We start from the raw sequence: 13,205 nt of genomic DNA, 5'->3' as shown, positions 1-13,205 counted from the left end.
TGCAGCTTAGGTCCTATTGACTTCAGTGGGGGCTGAGCTGTAGTATCAATGTCCTATCTTATACAGGGACTAGAGAGAATTGCTTGCAGTCCCATATTGTGCATAGTATAAGCATTGGAAGTGGCACTATACAGCTGACCCACTAGGGAAAGGGGGGAGCCTGTCGCCTTACCCCACGATAATCTATTTTACCAATAAGCCATAAAAAACCCTATAACTCATGATAACTGGGTATTCATCTGACAGCTATTCCTTTTGGCCCCTCCCTACACATGCACGCACAACCAATCATGCATGTGTTCTCTATAGAGAGAGGGGAATAATCCATTGCCAATCATTCATGTAGGGGTCTTATCTTCCTGGACAAGAAAATAATAAAGTATTTTGAAATCCAACATGCCCAACCCTCCTTACCCCCAACCTCTGCCATTGAGTAGAGTTAACATCCCACTGTACAGATTAGATGATAAGTGAGTCTAACAAAAATTGTCAGGTTCAGCCAACATTCAGCTAATGTGTATGGTCTCCCCTACTTTGTATTTTTTTGGAGGATTTTCAGTAATTTTGGTGTAACAGTGTTTTGCTATCAAGGAAACAAGCATAGGGCTATAAAGGACAATATTATGTAATTTTTTTACTGCTATACTGTACATTAGTAGCTACAGTTAACTATAGAACTTGCCAACTATATTATTCATCATGTTATAAAACACTGTTGAATAACAAGCCACATGAAAGATGATTCTTGGATAGAAGTAGTCAATGACTAATGATATATCTTGGATGGACAATATATTTGATAATTTTTTGATAAATATCTATATTGTAATTTTAACTGATTACTAATTTGTGACCTCGTACAAATGTTTAATACATATAATACTTATGTTTTCATGCCATGACTATTTTAAGAAAAAACCCCAACAAAAAACAAAATAGGTTTCAATCGGGTAAAAAAAATAAAAAACATACATATCACTAAATAGCAGAACTCCCAGGATATAGCTATGTAGAGTCTCTACAGCTATGTAGACTGGTGCCATAGGTGTACTGTGTTTCGTCTATGGTGCTAATGTATGGCACCCTATAGCAAACATCTCCTCTAACAGTGATGTTTCTATGGGAGAATATCTTCATCACATGGAGTCTGGTGGAACATGCCACAATTTAATTCTTAGCAAATGAGAAGAAATCTAATAGAAAAAAAAAAACAACCCTTTTTATGACTATATACAAAATCTGAGCTATAATGATATACAGATGGGATTGGCAGGCTGTGTTGCGATACATTTTATGGCTTTCTAAGGACGGCTTCACACAGAGTATTTTGGCACGTAATGTGGTACGTAGACGGCGCGGGAGCTTTTGTGGACCGTATACGCTCCCATTGTTTTCAATGGGAGCCGGTACCATATATGCGGCGCTATTTTGCACACACAAAAGCTCCCGCGTCATCTACGTACCACATTACGTGCCAAAATACTCCATGTGAACCCAGCCTAAATCTCAAAGTTTGTAGAAAGGGAGCTATCTTTGTCTATGTGTACCAATACACTAACTATTACAAGAAAAATCTATTTATATAATAGAATCATCATCATAATACGGACAATAAAAAATATTCACATGGACTATGGACAAAATCGAAACAGGGTGCCAAGCATTCTGTTACTGAAGGGAGTTTTCCAGGCTTATTAATTGATAGCCTATCCTTAAGGGCCCATTCACAGGGGCACAGAGGGGGAGGATTATGGCGCGTAATCCACGTCATAGTCCGCCCCCTCACAATTGTGGTCTATCGAGACCGCCAGGCCGTGAGAGGCAACAAGCAGCCCGCCCCTTCTTCAGGCAGATTCTACAGCTCGTTGAGCTGCGGTGTCCGCCTTGCGTCAGAAAACTCTGGAGTCAGCCCATTCAGTTAAGCCGACTCCGGAGGGGGAAGCCACGACCGTCGGAAGCCGCGACAGTCGTGTTAGGCGGGTTTTGACCCAAGAGTGACGCAGCTCCCCGCATCACTTTCAGTGCCAAAATCCGCCCCACCGCCCCCTGTGTGAATTTAGCCTTAGAGAGGTTATCAGTTGTAGATTGGTGGGGATTCAACACCAGGGACCCCCCATGGTTTGCTGTTTGAAGAGGCCTGTGAAAAAATGCCACAATTACTTCTAACAGCTGATTCGTAGGTGTTCCAGGTGTAAGAACCCCGCTGATCTTCAACTGATGATCTACAGTATTCCTAGGATATGTCATCAATAGATAAATCCCAGAAAATCCTTTTTAATGACAAGAATGTTTTAAATACTTAATGTTGTAATGGAAATAAAATCTCAGAAAATATAATTTAAGGATATGATCTTTGAAAAAAAAGTAACAAAAAAACCTCAACTCAATAAGTTTTCAACATACCTTGATATTGAGCGCTGAATCCTCTGTATCGATGGTTACCATCAGTGACAAAATGAAGCCTTAACCAATGCTTGTTGCTGACTACTGGTGGCGGTACATTCATTCCAGATAACCTGAGGAAACAAAGTAACAATCCTCACTGTGCATGGTTTACTAAGATCCCATCACATGAAAGGACAGTGCTGATAATGTAAGACAAAAAACCATAATTATTTATAAAACCATAAAATATTCCAAAAAAGTCTGGTTGATCTTTTATAGATGGATGACTATACACAAATGAATGGAAAGTACGCAGTAAACTAGGTAACCACTACTCGGAACCAAGGTATAAAAGTTGGGTCAATAGGACGAAACTGCCATATCCTGCACCTCCACTCAGGTACAGTAGATGAGTCCAATGTTGGACTAGCGAACCAGATTAACAGTAACTCCTCTGGTGCTACTATAATGGCCCAGTAGACATCTAATGAAGGGTACTATGGTCTATTTACCAGGACATCCAGAATCATTTTATCTGGAGGGTCCTAGGAACCTTAGTCTGGCACTGGTGAGTCCATATAAATGAGGAACTTGCAGCACTGCAACCCCAGACTTCCTCCTACAGTATGTTATATTCCTGATCTATTCTAAAAGAAAGGCTATCGATATTGGAAAATCCCTTTAACAATTATTAAAGGGGTTGTCCATCTCCTTTTTATTCATAACCTTTCCTCAGGATGGGTCATCAATAATAGATTAGTAGGGATCTAACAACTGAGACTTCCATCGATGCTGCACTCATGTATTCACGATGAAGCCTTCCATGGTCACATTGCATGAAGTTTATTTAATTGCAATGCAATTTCAGTCTCATCCTGTTTAATTCTGTAATTACATTGCATTGCCACTGTGAAAAAAAACTCCTGTGACGTAAATAGTGAAGAGGTCACCTGTACGTTCAAACATCTGACTCAAGAGACTGAAAGAGAAGAGGTCAGGGAACCACATCAAACACCACGACAGAACCCAGGAGTGGTGATTAATAGAGATGAGCGAACAGTAAAATGTTCGAGGTTCGATATTCGTTTCGAGTAGCCCCTCAATATTCGACTACTCGAATCGAATATCAAACCTTATTATAGTCTATGGGGGGAAAATGCTCATTTCAGGCGTAGGCAACGTTCGATCAAATTACACTTACCAAGTCCACGAGTGAGGGTCGGGCTGGATCCTCCGAGCAGTCTTCTCCTTTCAGCGTCCCCGCGGCGTCTTCCGGCTCTGAATTCACTCTGCCAGGCATCGGGCCTGGGCAGAGCCGACTGCGCATGCCCGCACTACAAGTCGATGCCTGGCAGAGTGAATTCAGAGCTGGAAGACGCCGCAGGGAAGCTGCACGGAGAAGACTGCTCGGAGGATCCAGCCCGACCCTCACTTGTGAACTTGGTAAGTGTAATTTGATGCTAACACGTAGGCAAGTAGTGTGTTTTCTTTCATGGATCTTTGATATTGTTTGGATTTTTCTATTTAACTATATGGATTAAAGGTTATTTTTTTATACATTTTTTTGATGTTGGAATTTTATCCAACAAGGCTGGTAATAAACAGAGCCTACTAAAACTAAACCCTGGCCCCAAGGGAACTATAAAATGGTGCCCCATGCCTTTCTGAAATAAACTAGAAAAATGCCCCAGTTTGCCATACAGAGGTTTTCGTTTTCTGCTTTGCTTTTTTCATAGAGTTTGTTCAATTGGTGGGGCAAATAGTTATTCAATGCAGTTTGTGGTGACATAAAGATTCGTTGGTTTTGCCTAGCCAGGTAACCCAGAACCACTAGAATGAAAAGATTAGAAAAAATACAAAAAATACAAAAATACAAAAATTGTCTTGAGGTTCCAAATTCCACATCTCACTTATTATGTGAGAGAATGTATATAGATCCACAGGAATGGCCAAATGCATGCTGTTGGTGTAGAGCTCATCTAGGCCAGTGGTGTTCCTTGTCATCACCATCGCTACAAATGAACATTTTGCTACTCTTTTTGATACTCTTTTTGATACTCTTTTAGCTTCCATTACATTCCAGCTGTGTCTATAATCAATAACTGTACTTTCATCGTGACTGAGATAGCTGTACTTTTTGTGAAAGCCTTTTTACTTCAGAACATTGTTATGATCAGCTCCTATATCATTAAAATGTTCAACTGTCAGCAAATAAGCTCTTTGAGACAGATTGACCCTTTTTCCTAGAAAAACTGTATGTCTAAAGCTATTACATGTCATAAAATAAAGACCAATACAAGTTGTAAAAAATCAGTAGGGAATAAAAGCAGGACTCAAAAACAGCACTTAGGTTTTATTTCTAATTAGAAATGAACATTAAAAAGTATCAACTTTTTTTGTATTTTTTTTTTTTTAAATAAAATGTTACATGTGGACTTTTACTTGTGATCATAACTAACAGACATTCTATTCAGTTAGGCCCCCGGTAACAGCAGGTGACACCATTGATATCCAACGATTGTGTTTGTCCTCTCTTTCAAACCACTTAGATGCCGCATTCTCTATTGACTTCAGCCTCTAAGGGGATAAACGTTCATGACCAGAGTTGTTCTCATCTTGGACATTAGAAGCAGGTATTCTGCTTTGTATACACAACTGAGCATCGTCTTCACCCATTACAGGGCTACCGGATTAAAGACCCATAGTGACCATTGTAAAATGAGTATCGGCAGTCATTAAGTGGTTAACTTGGAATTCCTTAATAAAATATTGGACCAACTTCAGAAGATATCTTTTATTCAGTTCTGTACTCCGCTCTCTCCGAGAATGAATGGAACACTAGAGTGCATGCTCGGCCTTCTGCTCCATCAAGATCGGGCAACCAGACCCCTGTTCTTGGAATCAGTTGGCGGTTGAGTGGTTGGACCCTCAATGATCATGACGTTATCCCCCTACTGTATTAAAAAATAATATTTGTCTTTTTACTCCTAGGCCAGTGACAGTGACAAGGGGACACCCTCTACGTCTGGAGGAGAGAAAGTTTCACCAGAAACATAGAAGGGGATTCTTCACAGTAAGAACAGCGAGGCTCTGGAACTTTCTGCCCCGGGAAGTGGTGATGGTGGATTCATTAAACAAGTTCAAAGAGGGCTTGGATGACTAGAGAACAATATTACAGGTTATGGACTCTAGATTTTAAGGACACGTTGATCCAGGGTTTTTATACTGACTGCCAGATTGGAGTCAGGAAGGAATTTTTCCCCTGAAATGGGGCAATTGGCATGAGCCTCTTGTTTTTTTTTTTGCCTTCCTCTGGATCAACACTGTAGGGGGATTGTAGGGTTATAGGTTGGACTTGATGGACTGATGTCTTTATCCAACCTCATCTACTATGTATCTATGTTTTTAAGAAGTGACCTCCAATAACTAGTATCTACACAGGTAATTCTTTATACCCATCTCTAAACCCTTTCAATATAAATCTAATATTGGTTTTGCAATGTGATACACACATACATTCATCTTGGCCAAATCATGTGTGGAAAAATGCAGCCTTTATGGGCTATAGTATTCCCAAATGTAGCTCAGCCACTGTCATCATCTAAATAATTGGTTCATAAATAAAAAATGCTGGACTTATTTACATGTATAAAACCAGACTGATAAAAAGAAGGCTACCGTGATGAAATAAAGCAGCCCCATATGGGGTGAGGAGGTCCACATGAGATCTCTGAAATCATATATAGACAATATACAAAGGCAATATTGTGCTAAAGAAGAAAGACTGAGAGACATTAGCATAGGCAAGAAGGAATTTGCTGTCTATATTACGAAGTTTGGGCTCTACATAGAATACAAAAACTCTCTCATGGGCACGATGTACTCAAAGTAGCCAAGCTTCAAATCAAGAAGCAAAAGTAATATTTGCAATAAAGTTCCATATCAAGTGTCAAACATGTCAGTGGCAATTCATCGGATACCATCAGAGCTGAAGCTCCGAGGCAAGTCTATGAGCTTTGAGGAATTCCCAGGAGACACAAAAATATAGCAAAAGAATCTGATGCTTGACTGAGAATAATATTTTAAAAAGTTCACTTTCTAAATTCTTTATGTGTTTTTGTAGGATAAGAACTTCAATTTCTTGGTAAGTTTGCAATACATAATGGATTTTTAGCTTTATGTATTGCTTTTTTACCCTGAGTTATTCTGCTGGGTCTTGACAAGGGTTATAAATTTTTGGAAGATGCAGTAGGTAGTTATTCGGTCTCCTCCTGAGTTACTTGTTTCCGCTTGTTGTGTCGTTCATATTCTGTATCTTTGTGTACTTGTATTTACGTGGGATCACAGCAGTGAAGAGATTTCCTGCAGGACCAGTTGGATTTTGTATGCAGCAAGGTAAGAAATGTGCTAAGTATACATTAGCCACCTTGGCTGGCTCTGGTGGCTAAGCACCACACTTTTCCTCCCAGGACTTATTGAGACGCACGTCGCTCATCTAGGTGATATGATACCGACACAGGCTTAAATTCCAACTACCTTCCCTCAAATCCTCATCATCATCTATTTATCTTTACTCCCCAATACCCAGATAGCATCTCTGCAGTTATGGCACATCCATGGTTTAAAGCCAACCTCTTCCAACAGAGATTGGGCAAAAAAAAAAAAAAAAACACCAGCTTATTCCTGTTCCCACTTTAAAAGACACACATGCCAATCTCTTTTTTTTTGGAAACACCCAACTCTACCATCACATGCAGATCTCTACTAGAGATGAGTGAGTAGTATTCGATCGAGCAGGTATTCGATCAAATACTACGGTATTCGAAATACTCGTACTCGAATACCCATTCGCTATTCGAATGGAAAAATTTGATGCAGAACCAGTGTTGATTGGCCGAATGCTATACAGTCGGCGAATCAACGCTGGTTCTTCTCCGTGCAGCGTCCCCACGGCGTCTTCCAGCTCTGAATTCACTCTGCCAGGCATCGGGCCTGGGCAGAGCCGACTGCTCATGCCCGTGCTACAAGAAAATGTCCGCTTTGACTGTAAGAGGCCATTTTCTTGTAGTGCGGACATGCGCAGTCAGCTCTGCCCAGGCCCGATGCCTGGCAGAGTGAATTCAGAGCCGGAAGACGCCGCGGGGACGCTGCACGGAGAAGACTTCTCAGAGGATCCAGCCCGACCCTCACTCGTGGACTTGGTAAGTTCTATTTGATCGAATGTTGCCTTCCCCTGAAACGAGCATTTTTCCCCCATAGACTATAATAGGGTTCGATATTCGATTCGAGTAGTTGAATATTGAGGAGCTACTCGAAACTAATATCGAATATTGAACATTTTACTGTTCGCTCATCTCTAATCTCTACTCCAAAATTATGAATTTACATGTGATGGAACACTTTGCTACAATTCTTCATATGAGAAACAAGCTACAGGAATCCTACTCTCTTTGGGACTTCGACCCAACATGAAATTTTGGGGGTTCATCACTGAACAACTTTGACCAAAAACTAGTCTTTTACCAAACCATCTGAACCCAAAACAAAACAAATCTTCAGAGGCTCGACCATCTCTAATCTGTATATGTGTATTGCATGTTATGCTGCATTTCTACATACAACATACTTTCATGACAGCTATTGATAGCTATTGTATATGTGTCTATATGTGGCCATCCCCAGGGGAGTGAGTTTCTGCTTTTTCATGCTTTGCTATTGTGATGACTTGTAATTCTTAACCAAATTGGAGAACAATTGTGTTTGGTCTCATCTGTACATTCGATGTTTAGGCACCTTGCCAAAATCTGTATATTTAGTCAGTACTCTTCAAATATATGTGGTTGTGATATCTTCTCATATATGTAGTGTCCCTGCCTGATAACACAGCTGTAGATCATGGTTGGGTTTTTGGCAAGTCCCAGACCATAGAAAGTTTCTGCATTTGTAGTCGTATCCTTTGGCAATCAATCAAGACAACAGACTGTCACCACTGATATAGTAGAGAAAATCTTAAACTCTGCAGAATTTTTAATTACTTCTATTTGAATAATGTTTAACTTCTAATTATCTACAAATATAGATATGATTAGGTTCATGGGAATTTAAGTAAAAAATAAATAATTTACCCATTTATTAAACCAGTCACGTAGATTAAAGGGGGTCCTTAAAAAGGGCCATCAGTTTGAGATTGGTGGATGCCCTTCATTCAACACCCCAAGAAAACCCAGCATTCAGCCTTTTCACTGCATACCAATACATTGTATAGTGGTTGTACTTGGTATTGCAGCCAGTTCAATTGACTTCAATGATACCGAGCAGCCAATGGCTCATGTGACTCATAAAGATGACAAAAAAAGATGAAGTAACACTCACCCCAGATCTACACCACTCTAAACAGCTGATCAGTGAGGGTTCCGGATGTTGGACCCAGTCTGATCAAATATTAATGACATCTTCTAATAATAGGGCATCAATACAAGAGTCCTGGAAAACCTCTTTAAATCCATACACAGATATTAAAGTACAATCCAATGTTATTTTATGCCAACATAGATTTTTATATATTCTTTCTGCTTCTGCATTTTTCTTACTAGTCACATCAGCGCCGGTCTCAGATGAGCATCATATTGACATCTGAGACACTGCTCTTTCAAGATGCAGTCAAGCAGCATACATCTGTGATGTGCACATTTAAACATTTCAGGCATATGTGTGCCATTTATTTCAATGACACGGATTATCAAAGGTTTTATTTGTTTTCTAGTAAGATTGTCATGTATAATTTTTATATTTCATGAAAGAATTAACCATTGTTAAAGTGCCCCTATTCGCCCTTAGTTCCTTAATTTGCTGATAATTTGCTGTATAAAATTCTCATCTATTCCACAACATTTTTATAAATCACTACATTGTATCATTTAGATATTCCTTAGATGTGTCTTCTTATGTATACATCTCATTGAAAAACTACATGTGCAGCAGGGTGTGGTGGGTGAACCTTTACTGGAGTAGAAAGTCAAGACCCAACCACCTGACCGTAGAGAACCTCAGTAGCAAATTGAGTGCTCAAATTAATAGAAATGATGGCTCAGGAATGGTGGGGAGAAGAGAAAATAACCTAACTGTACCAGAAACAGTGGCGAGGCACCAATTAACAAATACAAAGAGTTCGAGTTGGACGAGATGGTGAATTTGATCACCCAAAATGCTCATCCAACTCTTTATCGTCAGGTAAAGATAGAGCAGAGAGCCCGGAGCCATTCACCTGACAGTATGGAGCTTAATTAGCATATTAGGTACTGAAACTAACAAAAATCTTTAATGGGGATAGTGAAGGCTAGAGAAAACCCAACTGCATTGGAAACGTTAAAAGCACCTGTAAGGGAAGAAGTGGTGGAGCTGGTGGAGGTGGAGAAGGGTCTACTTTGAGAGTTCGGATCCTTTTCAGGCACATCTTGAGCCAAACTTCATCAAGACAGGCATACAGAACTCCAGTATTACTAAATTAATACCAATGTGTTATCTCTGGTGTGTCAATGACTTTGCAGTTAAGGTATCATGCTGCAGCAAGTTATCACACTGCACAATGTCAAGGTTAACTTAGTTACATCTGTATCTCTGCAGACAACAAAGCAGAATAATACATTGAATCAATACTGTGTACAGATGGGGTCATTGGTTTGGCCGATAACCAGGTTTAGGGGCAATTTTAAAGGTCATACTAAGACCTATGGGGAAGCCCTTCTTAGGTGACATTATCATTCATTCATTCATTCATTCATTCTCTCTATATATATTGGTTATATCTCTAGCTATACAGCCAGCCTCTCTACTCCCTTTGCCAGTTGCATAGCTGAACCACTTATTCATTGTAAAGATGTTTGATGTCAGGACCACTAGATTTTTACTCTTCTGAAGTCTTGGCTAACACAGGACTGCCAATATGAAAATCAGACAATGCCTCAGAAATCTAGTCACACTGCCTGTACCGAAACCAGCCATGGTAAGCTTTATCCAAATACTTAAAGGAGTTGTTCAGGAGATACAGTTTTTTTCAAGGAGGCCAATGAGGTGAAAAAATATATATTCCTCTGTCCCAAGTGGCAAAGTTTCTCCCACCGCAATCCTGTCTGTTACTTCCAGGGTGTTGTTCCAGTAGAAGTCTTCGCTGTCCATGATTGGCCTCAGCAGCCTAAGGAAAGAACAAAGGACATCCTGGGTGACATAAGTGATTGACATCCAGGTTCCTTTAGTTAGGCCACGTGAGGTGAAGACTTCTGTAGGAAGAAGCCTTAGGGCACTGTGGGACCAAACAGCAGTGGGGGACACTGGAGAACTGGGGAAAGGTATGGGGTACTCGATCGAACAATACCAGCTGTTCGAAGTTTAATGTTCGATGCAGAACCAGCGTTGATTGGCAGAATGCTATACATTCTGCCAATCAACGCTGGTTCTTCTGTTACCTTTCCGACGACTTCTCCGTGCAGCGTCCAGCGTCTAGGCAGAGCCGACTGCGCCTAGGCAGAGTGAATTTCCAGGCGGAAGAAGATGCGGGGATGCTGCGCCAGGAGAAGATATGAAGCAGAAGCCAGCCCGACCCTCACTCGTGGACTAGGTAAGTATAATTGTATCGAATGTTGCCTACCCCTGAAACAAGCATTTCTCCCCATAGACTATAATGGGGTTCGAAATCCGTTCGAACAGTCGAACAGTGTGCGGCTGTTCGAATCGGATTTTGAACCTCAGACATTTTAGTGTTCGCTCATCTCTATTAAAGACTTAAAATCCCAAGTAGATCACAATACATATACATAAATCGCTTCCTGAAAATACATAGACTATAACCAGGACGAATACTTGTAAGTCCTAAAATTTCATATAAAAGTCTTAATAAAGGCCCCAAATGGCGCAAGGAATGGCTGATATATGAAGAGGCTCCAGCACGTGTGTCAGAATGTAGATCAATGGCAGGTAGGAGCTGTCTTAGATTTCCATTATAGCTCACACCACAAAACTCCACCCACATTATAGCTCACACCACAAAACTCCACCCACATTATAGCTCACATCATTATAGCTCCACCCACATTCTCCTAATGTGTTGATTGAGGCACAGAATGGGAGTTGTGGCACCGGCATAAAGAGATTGATAGTTCTTTCCATTGTCTATACATTGAAGAACAAATTCATCAAGACGAGTGGGTCAATATTGTGAAAAGACCAAAAACTGGTAGTAGTTGAAGAAGGTGAACTCCTGAAGATTTTTTAAATTTTTTATGTAGATTGTGAGCCCCATAATAGAGCTCACAATGTACATTTTTCCCTATCAGTATGTCTGTTTGGAATATGGGATGGAAATCCATGCAAACACGGGGAGAACATACAAACTCCTTGCAGATGGTTTTTTGCCCTTGGCGGGATTTGAACACCAGGACTCCAGCACTGCAAGGCTGCAGTGCTAACCACTGAGCCACCGTGTGGCCCCAACTCCTGAAGATTTGTTTCCTCCCATGTTCAGACGAAGCAATACCGATGAGGCCTGTGATTGTGCCTCAGCAATGACATGGGCATCCTAAGTATCATGATGTGATGATGGCGTGCCCATGTGACCAGTGTGGCCCAATCACAGACCTCATTAGAGTCCAGGTGGCATGACATCACAGGACAAGAGATGCAATGGTGAGGCAGATAAATGAGGTAACCGAAGAGGAGCGTGGTCATTTTAGTTTACCAAATCCCAAATTGTTTGGTTTTATTCATTACCAAACAATTTGGAATACACGGGTCGATTTGGGTTTGTTACAAACTCTACTGAGTCTAGCAGTGATGCTACATAAGTGTTGTGACAATGAAAAAGTCAGTTCACCACAGGTGTACAGTAACCAAATATGGGGAGTTCAATGGGAATGGTAGAGTCCGAATTTTGAATTAACTTTTTTAGAGGTGTTTTCTAGCTACGGTGACAATCACACTCCACTTCTTACCAATCATAAAAAAATCTAGTGCAAACAAACATCCTAGTAACAAAGTAAGCCAAGTGGGAAAAATATCATTAAAAAGGCCCCATGATAAATAAATCTTATAGGGATTCTTGAATATGGAATCCAGTTTGGAGAGATTTTTTATCTACCGTTGGAGGGAAAATCTCTATTTCACAGGGATAAGAACTTTTGCTGCAGAAATCATGAAAATAGATAAATTGTCAAAAATCGGTGTTAGACCTGGTGGTGGACTCTAGAATAGAAGTAAAATTGTATACATTTTTAATGTAAACTTCTGAGTCACCCATGAGCTCGCCCTGTTCCACAGTAAAAGCATGTCAGCAACGAAAATGGCCAAAAAAACTTTAAAAGAAATGTAAGAAAGTTTAGTAAGAACATCAAGCAAACTCTTTAACCTTTATCTCTTTCTAAGGTCTGGATGACTACTCTATCTAGAGGTCACTTTACAAGGGCCTGTCGAATTTTCTTCAATAGTGTATTGTTCAAATAAAGCTAAAAATGAACCATTCCTAATCTGAAACCTGTCTAAAAATATATTTCAGCCGCTTGACATCCTGCACAAGCCTGATTGTTGTCCTTGATAGAAAATTGCAGCGATTTTATGACGGTATAATGTTCGATGCAGAATGGTTTTATCAGGGTTCAATTCAGTTCAAAACAAGATGTTAGTAGAGTAATACACTGTCTACCAATAAGAATCTGGACACGCATGCAAATGAAGATATCTGCGGTCGTGATGTACTTCCGCCATTGAATAGAAAACAGCATTGGCATTAGTCACATGCAAGATGCCACAAAGTGCAGAGTTGTCCGATTTCA

General features: G+C 40.3%; 1 protein-coding gene across 1 annotated transcript in view; it reads right to left on the bottom strand.

Annotated features, from left to right (window-relative positions):
• CSMD3 (CUB and Sushi multiple domains 3) overlaps positions 1–13,205 on the bottom strand; it is a 1,052,627-nt gene that overhangs the window by 651,151 nt on the left and 388,271 nt on the right. The window contains exon 6 of the mRNA XM_075270295.1: positions 2,404–2,516. Coding sequence (XP_075126396.1) covers positions 2,404–2,516 — 113 coding nt within the window. The remainder of the gene's footprint in view (positions 1–2,403; positions 2,517–13,205) is intronic.

Source organism: Leptodactylus fuscus, chromosome 4 (assembly GCF_031893055.1).
Source record: "Leptodactylus fuscus isolate aLepFus1 chromosome 4, aLepFus1.hap2, whole genome shotgun sequence".
Taxonomy (NCBI): domain Eukaryota; kingdom Metazoa; phylum Chordata; class Amphibia; order Anura; family Leptodactylidae; genus Leptodactylus; species Leptodactylus fuscus.
The sequence above is the reverse complement of the archived record's forward strand: the minus strand, read 5'-3'. Positions and strand labels throughout refer to the sequence as shown.